We start from the raw sequence: 13,966 nt of genomic DNA, 5'->3' as shown, positions 1-13,966 counted from the left end.
ATGAAATAAGTTGTACCTGATCACCCCATTTCCAGTCTACCCCTCTCACCACTCTGGTACCAATTTTCATCATGGCTGCCAGCTCTGGTCCAGAAACAGGGAGTTGAACAGGTGTAGTTTCCTTTCTTGACTCTTCTAGGACTGTGGCAGAAGCTCCACGAGAAGAGGTAATCATATCTTCTTCAACATTGTCAGAACTAGGCCCTAAAAGAAAAAAAAAAAAAAAAAAAACATGAAAAAAATTTAAAACCAGCTACAAGTTTTTATATGTACCTTTGTCACACCTAAACTTTAAGGCACATAAGGTTTGCAACATAGAAGCAGTAACTAGCAGAAAAGCTGACTTAATGGGCGATACAGTCAGATCAGCTTTAGGTAAACTAGGATATAATGGTTTTGAACGCACAGGCCTTTAAATGCTCATTTGAACAAAAATAAGTGACAAATAATAGAGACACTATAATGATGAGTCCAGTGGCTAAATGGTTCTACTAACAGATTATTTTTTTTGGAAAAACTTCTTATGAGCACTCCAGTTCAGTACCACTTACGAGAACAAATATTTGCTAATATCTAAGAATACCAAGAAAGAAAAAGCAGGCTAACTTGAATCATGGCAAAAAACCCCACGAACTATGGAAGTTTCTAGCTTAAATATGCAGACTGAGAATAGTTTTAACAGCTAGAACAAATGAAACTGAATGAGTACAGAGTAGGCAGTTTTTAATGTCTTCATTTTAAATTTTCCATTTTCAATTTATTTCTAATGTTTCCACCAAAACTACACTTTCACTCCTAAATTCTAGCAAAGGATGGCCAAAGCAAAGGCTTAGAAGAAAAATCATGAATGAATAAAGGCTATAGTCAAACTAACTTCCTTCTCAATTGTGCTTACACATGTCATTTTTGTATCGGGGTAAAGGTGAATAGCATTAAGTACTATCTTTAAGCAGTGAAGTTATTCTGTAGTTTGGGTACACCAACAGGTAAAACATACAGATTTATAAAACATGGGCTTTCTTCCAAACAAGAAACCAGAAGATCTCATACCTATCAGCCGCAGCGTTGTTTGCGTCAATGCTAGCATACCAGAATTGAGGAGGAGGCTCAAGGTATTAGCACCGTGTTGCAGCGTCAACATGTTGAGCATTACTAACAGAAAACGCGCTTGTGGAATAGTCCCAAGACTTGGTCCTGCTGGATTCTCATTAGTAATTGTTTGTAGAGGAACAGGCTGCACACCTAATTCAAAAGTAATATAAATAACAAAGTCAGCTGACATCTGGGAGCTACAATAAAAGAGGTTATAGGTTTCTTTGATGGTTTAAAATATTATTTTTATTCCCTGTTTGGCTTCAAGAACTTAACAACTGAAGTTCCAAGAAACTTTTTACAATTTAGATTTTAATGGTAAAATGTTACTTATAAGTAATCGATGACCTGTTGCTGGGATACCAGCAACATTCTCTTACACACTGAAAAGTGAGTTAAGACGGAATGGGAGGGGAAGGGAACGACACATGGATGGACAGACGATAGAAGCGTTTCTCAGCACAAACCAAGGGAACTGATTTTAGGATTCCAATTATTTGGAATTAAAAAAAAAAAAACCCAAACCAACAATATTCATTTAAAAGTTTTCTCCCAAGCCAACAGCAATAAAATGAGATTCACCTAGTTCTTTAAATTTTGCATTAGCATCTAGTAAGATGTTCCGGACATTCTGAATGGCCCATGCATACAACTTTCCGAAAGTTACTTCTAGCAGCATTCTGTTAAATGGTGGGATCAGATCAACATCCTTCAAGCAGTCAGTAAGAGGTTCCCTTCATAGAAAAACAACAATGAAAATAAGTATTTTTTTCTTACTGAAGAACTGTGAAAGCAATAACAAAAAGAAGTTTTACCCTATATTGGCTCCTTCTGGAATAAGCCTCTGCCATCCACAGAACATAGCATACTGCACAGATGGGAGCAAAAAATTTTTTGCTGCCAATTTCAGAATAGTATCTATTCCCTCCAGACGAACTTCTGCTCTTTCCAACTGCAAAAGAGAGAAAAAAAAAAAAATTGTCATACTTACATAAACTACTAGTACATGCAAGCCCATTTTCACCCATTTTACCTGTTTTAATAAACATTTTCTCATTTTTTCTACATCCACTGGCTCTTCTTTAAGTGCAAATTCAACAATGGTGTTAAGGAGGGCAGACTGTGGGTACAAGCCTTGGACATTTTGCTTCAGCCATTTGTATTTGTGAACACCTGTAACTGTACTCAAAAGTGGCTGCCACTTATCCTGCAAAACAAGAAGGCAGCATGTTAAAGCAAATTTTAAATTACTGACGATATGTTACTTCATGTAAAAACATGTCCAAATTTAAAATACTAGGAGAGGGGAAAAAAAAAAAAAAAAAAAAAAAAAAAAAAAAAAAGAGGAAACTTCTTCAAAGCCAGGAAAGAGCTTAGTAGTATTTGTAACTCGTTATCTTGTTTATAATTGCTAGATAAAATGCATTAATATTCAAAAAAGAGGAAGTAACCCATCATAAACTTTCATTTTGAAATGAAGCTTTATCTGAACACTTCTAAGGTTATCAATAACCTAAGAATTAGAGAAGGTACCTTTACATATTCTAAATATCCAGTACACAAGCTTATTTTTAAGAATTTTTCCAGGTTTCACTAAAACGTGCCATATATATATATATCCCAAATGTCATTATCAGAATATTAGTTGTTGAGTTATAGCAATCAGGCTTTAGCTAATATTTCTTCCTCTTGTTATGTTTATTCACAAGGTTGATTCAAAATCTGATATCCTACCTTGGGTGATTTGATTGGTATAGGCCTTTTCTCTATAGGTACAGGACTGTGAGGTACCACACAGGATTCTTCTAAATCGCTCTCTTCATTTCCAAGTTTGGATTCTTCCACATCAGCAGATTCTGATTTTTTTGGCACTAGAAATAAAAAAAATTATTCTTTTATGTGATCTGTAACATTTTACAGTCTCACAGTTTTAGTTCTGCATGATAACCTAATCATACAGAATGCTTAAGATCTGCCTGTAATAAAATGGAAATGTACTCTTGGTGAACTCTATGTCCAACTATTATCAAATTAGCTCTAGTAATATCTGCAATATGCTTTCATCTTTAAAGACCAACTTCAAAAGCATTTTGGTGTTTGTTCACATTATTTCCAGTTAAACAGTTCTTCGACTACACTGCTTTAATAAAACAGGATTTTAAATTAGATGCTACTTCTAGTTAAACTTTACTAAAACCAGTTCAGAGGGATTGATATTGATGGATCATTTTTAATATGCTGGAACAGAAAGAAGCATGCCTCACCTAAACTTGACTCTCTTGTCTGCCTGGTTTTGCTGTAGGAACCAACATGTAACCATTGATTTAGAAAACTTCATGGAAATGCAGCAGAAAGCAAGGCTTTGATGCTTTAGCTAACAAGAGTGTCAAATATAGAGCAGCAAACCTTGGAATGAGATTGATTTTCGTTGTTTCAAAGAAAATACAACATTAACGTTGTCTTACCTCTTTTTTTCCTTTTTTCTCTAATTATCTTCTGAGCTACCCTCCTCCATCGGGGCAAGGAACTCAGAAGTTTAAATTTAGACATTATAGAGAGATCATTGCAAACTGCAGGACGTAGTTCATTGAATAAGAATCTCAAACGTTCAATGACAGGAGCACAAACTTCCTTGTAAGAACGTCCTTGTTCTTGATGGGTCTAGAAAAGCCATTGAAAGATTAGGTTACTGTTTAATACACAGTAAAATGAACAATATATAACTTTTTAATAGAACACTCCAAATGAAAAATAACCTAAACCTCAGCAGGTAAGAGGCTTACCTTAATAAGTGAGCATTTTGCTTGGTAGACAACACGACACACATCCACGACAGATTTTGGCAAGGTTTTGTGCTTTACCTGGTCAACTCCAAGGGTACCAGGATGAACAAGAGACAATGCTACGTGACCTTAATGGGAAAAGACAGTCTCTGAATATGTATTTCCAAAATCATCCATAGCAGAGTTTAAACTGGTCCAAAATGTATGCTGGGACAGCTATACCACAAGCCTACCTACCCAAATCTTCATGCTTCAGAAGACAACATAATAACAAACGTCCTACTTCTTCCACAGGATGCTCAGGAGGGAATGTGATTGGTGTTGTTAAGTGACACTGTTTACAGTATCTCTCTATTTGACACAAGAAGTCCTACAAAAACACACAACAGCCTCTATTTAACTTTGTTTTTATACACAATGAAAGGACCCAAAATACTGTAGCCAGCATTTACATAACACTGAATAACCTCCACAATCTGAACTAACATTCAGGAGTGAAAGACACCACGCAGTACACACTATTAAATACACAGCAATTATAACCCAACACTGCAAAGAATACCCTGTATCATTTTTCTTGAGGCAATGTGCCTCAAGGAACAAAGTTACTACTGCTTTTGTCTCTTCCTGAGAAAGCCAGGTCACCTACCACGATTTTAAATTGTCTTCTCCTGACTCGTCACTACGGCTATCCTATCCTCCCATTTGGGGTTTTTTGATAAAGGAACTGAACTCAAAGGGTTCAATGTAAATCTTGCGCATTTTCATTACATCCATGATTCCAACTAGGTGAAACCTGAACCCCAAGGCACAAAGGGTTAAGACAAAGGCATACGTGCACCTGACACACAAAATACATTTGCACTTTGACAAAGAAAACTCCATCTTAGTTCAACTGAGGTAAGCAGGGTCTGTCAATGCTACTAAAACTTTACATGAAAAGTAATGCATAACTAAGTTTTTCGGTAAGAATACATGTAAATTTTTTAGTTCTGTCAGTCAAAAAATCAAAAGAAAAAACTAGTGTTACGATATTACGAGAAAGAAGCAAATTTTATCGATTAGTAGTATTCAACCACTCCTTTCACAAAAAGTAAGTCTGAAATAACTTTTTACAATTGTTTTGTTGTAACTTTTTGAGAATTTTCACCAACAAAACTGTTTCAGGCCACCACTGTCTCCCTTTAGCAACATTTTTTTGTGAAGAGAACTACATTACCTTCACAGTGTGATCCTGAATATTATTATCTGCAATAGCTTGTAGAAAAGGTTGTGAATGGTCACTCAAAGTTAATCGATGTGTATAGAGTTTTGATTTATTTGGGGTAGTGTTACCAGGTGAACTGCAATGGTCTTCATCTTTTTCCTCATTGTAACTGTAATGAATCTGACTAGTTTGCAAGCCTCCAGAAAAGATAGATGACTTCAACCATTCTAAAAGAAAAAAGAAGAAAAACCAAATGTGTATTCTGACGAAAGATTAAGCTATCAGGACTCAACAATTCCCTCAAAAAAAAATGCGCACACAGCTCCAAGCGGAAGGTTTAGCAGCTCTTCCATTTGCTGAAACTGTTTCACAGGAAAAAAAAAAAAAAAAGGTTCTGCAACTATGGAACAATTAATTCAGCACCTGTTTAGAGATAATAGGGCTTAGCTAATTTTCTATGATTAATATTGAATTGTACCCTCTATTCACCAAATTAAGATACCCAACAAGACAGAATCCAACACCAGATGCTTCAGGCACTCTTAACTGAACTCAAGTTAGTGAGATAACTGATAAAGTCTCCTTTTTCTTCCAATATTCTCTCTATCTTGTATATTACAAAATTCTGAATAATAAGCTGTTCAAAATTATCTAATCCTCATTTAAATTTCAAAACATTATTGGACCTTGATGATTGCGGTAATTAAAGTTAAGAATAAAGAACTTCAGAAGACAGCAAAAGTAAAGAGGTACTAGATTTCCAGTTAATTTATTTTGTGTCTTTTGCTTGCACACTTTGACAAATGTTTATCACTTATTTAAGGTCAAAATAAAGTTCTGCTTACTGGCACATTCAACTTCCAGAGGAGAAAGTGGTGTGCTCATTGCCAGGTAGGAAGCATGCAGTCCAAGGAGAAGACCCAAATTCCTTTCTGTGTCTATCAGAGGGGATGACAAAGTACTCAGATCTGGTGTTGTAATCACTTCCTGGTCAGGCTAATTAAAAGAAATAGGAGTTGAAAGCTAGAACTGAGGTCCAAAAAGAATTTTGAAAGCAAAGCAATACTTTACTGTAGAAAGCGTGTATCCATTAATATATAACGTTTTTACCTCCATATATTGGCCAACACAGAAGGCATGCATTGACTCCCGCGTGTCCTCAAATTGCAAAGCAGCTTCCAAAGCAACAACTGGGTCCTCACCTGCAAACTGAGCTAATGAAAGAATGAGGTAGTCAGTATACTATCTAAAAACCTGTTTATGCCCTCTAGTTTTGAAACAGAAGTAATTGGCGTCTTTAATTCAGACGCTGAATCTCACCGAGTATGCTACTGCCAGTCAACGACTGGGTTTGGAAGTCCTTTATATCATACACTTTCCCATCAATCACTGTCCAAAATCCTCCATCTTTGTTGTGGTTCTCTAGATCAGCTTTACGTATAAGTGTCACCTCCTCATTATTTCTGCAACTCTGGCCAGTAAAAAATGAACCTACAGGAATAAAACAGAACAGAGAACTTATCAACAGAAAAACAGAATGCAGAATGTTTTCTGAACATTCTTTTAATAGTTGCCTAATCAAATTCTTCACTTTTATTCAAAGGCTGCTTATCTTTTGATATGGTTCAAAGTCAAAATGGCTAGTAGTAACTTCCAGTCTATGTACTAAATTTGTTGTATGCTGTATTCTTTTAGGCACTAATCTCCAACATCACACTGTTAAAGACCTAGCATTGCCAAACTATAAGTCTCCTTCTTTTGGAGGTTGAACAGAACAACTGGTGTTCTGGTAAGTCACTGCTCTAGTTTGTTCTCCCTCAAAATTACCTCAGTTTTATTACATGTTTGCCTGCAAGGCATTGACTGTACATTTAATTTCAGTATAAATTCACATTTTTTTTAAATAAAAGGAGAAAGGTTACATACACGTTTGAACTCTTCCAGTCTACGTATCAGTAAACTATTTCAAACTAAAGGTATTTTCATCCAGGCAAGAAACATCAGAGTAATGTTCGCACACATGCATCTTTACTTCAGTTTGCTCTATTAGACCTATCATTCAATTTTCACATAGTTTTTGCTCTCCTCAACACAATACTGTCTCGCAGTGGGACCCTTAGCTCTCTTGGGTCATGCCAACCATGTTTCAATACCCCCTCCACCAGTAAAATGGTCAGAGTCAGAAATGCACATTTTCTGCTTCTCTTTTCACCCCAGACATAGCCCGTATCACAAAGTGTCCTGGGAAAAGAAAAATTCCTTACTTCAAAGCTTTCACATTACTCTCCCTTTATGTTACAGATAGAATTTAGTAACAAAATGTGTAGGTGTACTACTCATGTTTTCACTCCAACTTTTCACACTCAAAAAGCAAAATGATGTGAACTACTTCTTTAAAAAGTTGTATTTGTACTCCGCTTAATGCTACTTCCATACATAACTTTCGATGACAACTTCCTTAAGAATTTATTGACAAATAAATACTGCCATGTGACTGCCATATGAACTGGTTAATAAAAATTTGTACTGTGAAACAGAATTTTCTTCCTGAGAGTAGTTCATCAATAGTCACCATTTTTATACAGCTCCTTTACAAAAACATAAATAGTCCAGATGCTACTGGTACATACCCATTATTCCTGGCCATGCTAAATCCTCATTGTCATCCCTTTCCTTCCCAGGGGCTAAATGGTTAAATCTGTCTAGATGTTCCAGTAAGCCAGCCAAGAGAGGGATAGCACCAGCTTCCTGCATTAATCCAGCATTTTTACTGAGGAGTAGCACTACAGAAACCACCAATTCTGGAAGAAGAATGCCTAAAACACAGAAAACAGAAGATATTCAGATGTAATTCAAGACCAACATTTATAGCATCCTGGAAGTAAATCACCGAGCAATACAGTCTGCCTTCTATTATTGCTTTAGTTCAAAGCTCTTGCGTTCCCCATGAAATTTGCCCTCCTTCTCTCCCATCAATCAAAAGATTAAATCGACTCCTTTTTTAGTAATTTAGAACTTTCAAGAACATTTACCATATAACTTTATAATTTTGTAGAAGGGGAGGAAAGGAGGACAGCAAAGAAAAAAGTACCTGTTAAATCTCCATCCACAACACGAGATACTTCTGCAAAATGCCTATGACTAGTAGAAGCAATGCTGGTTGCCACAGGAAGTATATCACCAATGTGAGTGCACAGAAGAGCAGTGTATTTCTTCAGTAAAGAGCCAACACCTAAGAGGTCAGGACCTGTATAAAAAAGAGAAAGAGCACAGAAAACCATCACATAGTCATATTTAAGAAACAGATTTCAAAAGCTGTCAAACTTCTGAAATGCAGCCACTCTGCACTGAATTAATAAACCACATCTTTTTACAAGTTTATAAAAAAGATTATTATCTAGGTCCTGTTGCCTTCCAAAGAAAAATCTTCCTTTACAGAAAACAATTTAAAGATATTACTTTTCAACACTTTCCAGACAGACTCAGCAACTAGGCTGATAGATGAGACATGAAGATAAAATAAGAAACTGCTATCCTGTAAAAGAGGTATTACAGAAATGCCGGGGGGGGGGGGGGGGGGGGGGGGAATGACTTATTTTTTTCACAATAACTTACTGTATGTATTAGGAACCTGCCCAACACAATCTCCTGGGTAAAGTTTACTAACAAGCAGACGCTGAAAACGGAGCAGTAAGTCCAGAGAAGCAGATCTCTCTTTGCTATAATGTTCATTGTCCATGCAGGAAGAAATGCGACGAGCAACATCTTTTAATTTGGCTATCGTCTGTGAAGCGATGTTCCTAATTGGTATAAAAGTATGTAAAGTACTTAAAGGAAGCTGATAGTGAAGACAGTCCACAGAAACAAGGGTTAAGCTAGAATTTCACACAAATACATAAGAAACCTATGCAGAATTTTTTTGTAGGATGTTCCCTTGTTTGCAACATAATACCCAAACAGACAATGGGTTTTGTGGAGACATTTTGTTTAACGGGATTCATAAAACATATCAATTTTGTATTTTTTGTCATCATTCACTACAAAAAAACATAACCTGATAACTTTCACTGAAAGGCTGCAATGAAAGTCATGACACTACATAGTTCAAATGAGTCTCAATACCGATTAAATTACATGGTTACCAACACAATTAAATGAAAAGGCACAATAAATTTCTTCGTAATCTTATAATTACTTCCTGCTACATATTAAATACTGCTGTAGCTGACAAAGAAGCTTTGTTCTCACCACCCTATTGGTCATGCATTCACAATTCTTTCTCTGTGTCAAGAATTTAAAATTCAGGTTTCTTGTCCACTTATAGCCCCAACTAGTCTCCTTGAGGCAAAACATTCACTTCTAAATAAATTTGTGCTGATTGTCATACTTTGTAAGGACAAGCAAATGTTGAATGTTTGTCCTACATTTGTTACACAGACTTTCAGAGTACAGAAGATGTAACAAAATCCATAAAAGCAAGGCAATAAGTCTTTCTAAAATCATGTAATTAAGTCTAGAACTTTGCTCCTTAGCAAATATAAAATAGCAAAACTATACACAAGCTAGGATAATGTTCAGTATTTTGAATTCTGAGGAGTTAAAATGCTAGCAGGAAGCTGCTTATTTGCTAACCAAAATTAGTATCCTTTAGTTGATGAGTTCCTATAACATCTATGCAGATCTTCTGTATAAAAATAAAAGACAAATTCAAAGCAATTACCTTAGTAACTGCTGAATTAACTGAACTAATGGTAAACTTTGTTTTCCTGCAGATTCATAGATTCCAGTATTAATAAGGTCTTTGTCCAATGGAGTCCTGCTCCTATGAAGTGTTGATGCATTTGCTTCTTGTTCATCAATTTCTTTTTCTTTCTGTGCTTCTTTTTTTGCTTCAATATCCTAAAAGAAGTAAATCAAGTTAAAGAAAACACACAAACTTCCACTGTGATTATGAAACACTTTACTAACAAGTATTCATGATAACAAGATTAAGTTACCTTTACCTATGGCAGAAATAAAACAATTCCTACCAGACGAATGTGTATTGTATATTCCATAACAACCACATGGGCACACTTTTTCTTGAACAATTATAATATAAAAAGTAAAGGGGGTGGGGAGTGGGGGGGATTAGATTAGTAGACAAACTCCAAATTCAATTTCCATCAAACCAAGTTAACAATTGATTTCTGTTCCATGTATGTTTAAACATGCCAATAGCTGCTACACAGTTCACAAAATAAAGGCATATTTACTCTGTACTTCTAAAAGTAATAAATCCAGTCCACTGGAGAAGAACCCGGGTTAGATATGCTACTGAGGTATAGTCATACAGAACTCTATGGAAGCACAGGTTTTAGACAATGTAAATTAACCTGTGCAGTGTTACATGCTGCCACCTAGATCACTTTCAGCATATATCTGAAGTTGGCTCAGGCATCTCTGACCTATGTAAATGTACATGTCCTAAGAGACTTGGCTACGAAACAAGAAGTCCTGCATGTCTTTAAATACAACAGAAAATGCTAATGCTAGAGTATGCATTAATGCAAAACTTAATACATGCATTTCTTCTGCCTCATAAACCTCCCCATTTATTAACAGTGGAGAGAAAACAAGAAGAAAATATACTAGGAAGAATTTAACAAATGAAGAGGCAGGGGAAAAAACACATATGGCAATTTAAAGCAGTCTGTGCAAGAGGACGTCCCATCTCTTGAGAGGCTAACAGACAAGACAGTATATACAGAATCTTTCTTTCATCCTTTGTATAACTAGTCAGCATCTGTTAAACATTTGAACCAGCCTGAAATGGAACCTATGGAAACTTGGGATGCTGCAAAGAATTCATTCGTCCTGAATTTGTAAGTAATAAGGCTGAAATTTCTGCTGGAGAGATATGGGTGACATCAAAGAAGTGAAGAACTCAAGAATCCCACAGGAAGGTACAAAGCACTTTGTAAAATTATGCTCCTATTACAGATCTTTATGAAAAAAATTGTTACCCTTGTTAACATCATCACTCCAGGCAATAAAAAGAAACACTGCTAAAGGAGAATATGATTCATGCTTCCATACAAACACTGAATCAAGTTTCAGGTCAAAAGAACATAACCTCAACCCACAAACTTCAGAAAACACTTGATACATCTTCTTACTCTTCATACAGAACTGCAAAGCTACTGAAACATACCTGAATTTCTGCAGTAATAGCAGCATTTAGTGCAGACTCTAAGCCTCCATCAGCCATCAAGCTGCCCACCAAAAGGTCAATCATAAATCTACGGCCTGGACTTACATTCATTTCATTTCCTGAAACTAAGAATGGAAGAAGCCATTAATAAACTAGAAATGCAAGCACAAAACAAATAGGTTGCAATCTTAGGACCAACCTGCACTGGGCAAGAGCGCTGAGAGAGCCCTAGCCCGCTCTTCTGCTGTTGGCAGTAACACAGACCATCCACTCTGCAGCACTGCTTGAGCGGCCGACTGCACAGTATTAAGAACACCAGCATTGCTTGCTAGTGTTACCACTGTCTGCTTCAGGCTATTGAGCAGTATGCTGCCTAAACCTAAGCCAAGGCATTCTGGATCCACCTGATGACTAATAGCAGCATGAAGCTGAAAAAAAGAATGGGGAAAAGAAAAGGCAAATTTTAATTAAGAATAGATATGAACTTGAAAAAAAAAAAAAGAGTCAGTTCTGGACCAATTGAGTAATTTCACTGACCAAAATACAAACTTTTATCTGTAAATTTGTAAAATTAAATGGAAACCCTGGCTTGCCCATACGCATACTGAATTTAAACTAATACTCAAAGATTATGAACTATATTTAACTATATCCCCTAAAACTCTGAACTACAATAACCTAAAGAATAACCTAAACTGTTTCTACTTCACTACAGTATACTAGGAAAAGTAGCACATCTTCAGTGACTGTCAGATACCTTCTAAAGAAGACATTTACTCTTACAAACACTATTTAAAACTCTTAGAAATGCTCAAAATCTCTGAATGTATGGGCTTATTAAGTGCATACACAAGGCTTAATCCATTTATGTTTTATTTTCATAGTTCATTTTTAATGAGATCAAAAAGCAACCACTAGTTGCCAAATTTCAAACAGCAGAAAGTGATGTTGTACTTATTTCACTTTTTAAAATCAACAAAAATGTTTTAAAAGCACATCAAGTCCACTATTTTCATCCAAGGAATTTACTGAAACATTTAGTTCAACAACTGCTCAATATTTAAGAAACTGAAGGTACCTGAAGCCTTAGAAGGTTTAATGTTGCCACAGCCATACACTCCTTTTCCTGAGGAGGGGGCCAGTCAGAGGAGCCATCCATTCCCTCTGTCACTTGTCTTAGTAGAAGATCTAGCTGCTCAAATGTCATAGGGCAAACATCCACTACAAAAGGTACCCGCAAGCCTATTGACCACTCGGAACACGATGACCAAGCAAAACTCTATAAATGGAAACAATATAGAAAGTTCAAGAGTTATTTCCCAAATAAAAGATGACACTGGTTAGAGATAGGAGTGTAAAGCTAACACCTGCCTTCAAACAGTAATAGAAGATGCAGAAATAGTATCATCACATCTGTTGAAGAAAACCCTTCCACTTGCATCCTTGTAAACATACATAAAATCCTACCAATCCCAGAAAAGAATTCTCTTATCACATTTTCCAAAGTGCTGTTATGCCAATCTAGATACCTCACTATCTTTGCTGCAGGAAACATTCTGCTTCACAACTCTTCAATTGCTGTACCAGACAAAAAACAAAACAGGTAAATAGCTGCTGCTTAGAATACCCAACAGAGGGAAAAATAGTCATCCCTTTTTGGCAGGGGAACTGCATAAGATTTGTTTTTTCCAAGCCTTCATTTATTTAGAATAAGAAATACAAATAAGAAAAGTCATGCGAGCACAGGAAGAGGGACTGGGATTCATGTACAGAACTAGTCTCAGCAAAAGACAAATCACAATTAAAAATTCAGAAATAAAACTTACCTGAGCGGGCCCACAAGCAATTCCAACTATATGCTTTGTGTCTAATCCTGGGAGAGCTGCAGGCTCTGGTTTGGTGATCCGCAAAGTATCAAAATGTTGACACTGATCATTGCTTCCCCAGCTATGCACTTCACTATCTTCAGTCAGTGCTAAACAATGGGTAGATCCAGCTGCCACATCTATCACTTTTTTTCCTGATAGAAAAGTCAAATATTGAAAATGTAACTTAAAGATTACAATCATTAACATAAAAATATCAGAGTAAGGAAAACTGTGATAGTTACAACCATACTTAACTATGAACACATTATGGATGTCAAGAGTCTCACTTTTGCCTTAGTAGTGGATTAGAAGAGCACAGCAAAAGAAAAACCAAGGAAATAATTAAAGATTCTTAAAGATTAAGTACAAATGTTTACAAGTTTAAAAAACAAAATCTTCTATTTTGTATCCCTTCTACTAAGGTACTTTTTGAGGAAAGGTTTATTAGAAGATCTCCCCATCTATGAACAGAGACTGTAAAGTTATATTGTAGTTATTTGTTCAGAAGTTACTTTCAATTAGATCATTCATAACATATGAAAAACAATTTTAGAAAAGACTGAGCAATAAAAGAGGTTTCTTCCTCATCATCTCCTTCAGAACCCCAGGTTTCTCGCAAATGCAAGAAATAATCTTCACCCTGTTATAATTTAGTCAGAAATACTGACACAAATACAATTTCAAAAACATTATTTGTTGTCTATGATTTCCATGTATTCCATTCACATGCCCTAACCTAAGCATATATATATTTATTTGCATGACAATGAAAAAATACATATTTTAAATAAGCAATTCTCTGAACTTAACAAAAGAAAAGCAG

The 13,966-nt window shown here is 35.9% G+C and overlaps 1 protein-coding gene across 3 annotated transcripts in view; it reads right to left on the bottom strand.

Annotated features, from left to right (window-relative positions):
• The window catches only part of HERC2 (HECT and RLD domain containing E3 ubiquitin protein ligase 2), a 120,784-nt gene that overhangs the window by 64,128 nt on the left and 42,690 nt on the right, over positions 1 to 13,966 (bottom strand). For all 3 annotated transcript variants that reach the window (XM_082498302.1, XM_082498301.1, XM_082498300.1), the window contains 21 exons: positions 13,102 to 13,295; positions 12,354 to 12,554; positions 11,475 to 11,703; positions 11,276 to 11,400; positions 9,803 to 9,981; positions 8,698 to 8,882; positions 8,174 to 8,329; positions 7,713 to 7,898; positions 6,403 to 6,573; positions 6,193 to 6,296; positions 5,928 to 6,078; positions 5,095 to 5,309; positions 4,113 to 4,245; positions 3,876 to 4,003; positions 3,558 to 3,753; positions 2,827 to 2,963; positions 2,126 to 2,299; positions 1,908 to 2,044; positions 1,675 to 1,826; positions 1,051 to 1,242; positions 17 to 204 (listed from right to left, as the gene is read on the bottom strand). In XM_082498302.1, the coding sequence (XP_082354428.1) occupies positions 17 to 204; positions 1,051 to 1,242; positions 1,675 to 1,826; positions 1,908 to 2,044; positions 2,126 to 2,299; positions 2,827 to 2,963; positions 3,558 to 3,753; positions 3,876 to 4,003; positions 4,113 to 4,245; positions 5,095 to 5,309; positions 5,928 to 6,078; positions 6,193 to 6,296; positions 6,403 to 6,573; positions 7,713 to 7,898; positions 8,174 to 8,329; positions 8,698 to 8,882; positions 9,803 to 9,981; positions 11,276 to 11,400; positions 11,475 to 11,703; positions 12,354 to 12,554; positions 13,102 to 13,295 (3,533 nt within the window). The remainder of the gene's footprint in view (positions 1 to 16; positions 205 to 1,050; positions 1,243 to 1,674; positions 1,827 to 1,907; positions 2,045 to 2,125; positions 2,300 to 2,826; positions 2,964 to 3,557; positions 3,754 to 3,875; positions 4,004 to 4,112; positions 4,246 to 5,094; positions 5,310 to 5,927; positions 6,079 to 6,192; positions 6,297 to 6,402; positions 6,574 to 7,712; positions 7,899 to 8,173; positions 8,330 to 8,697; positions 8,883 to 9,802; positions 9,982 to 11,275; positions 11,401 to 11,474; positions 11,704 to 12,353; positions 12,555 to 13,101; positions 13,296 to 13,966) is intronic.

This window comes from Vanellus vanellus (genome assembly GCF_965231255.1).
Source record: "Vanellus vanellus genome assembly, chromosome: 1".
Lineage (NCBI taxonomy): Eukaryota > Metazoa > Chordata > Aves > Charadriiformes > Charadriidae > Vanellus > Vanellus vanellus.
This window is presented reverse-complemented; position numbering and strand designations above follow the sequence as displayed.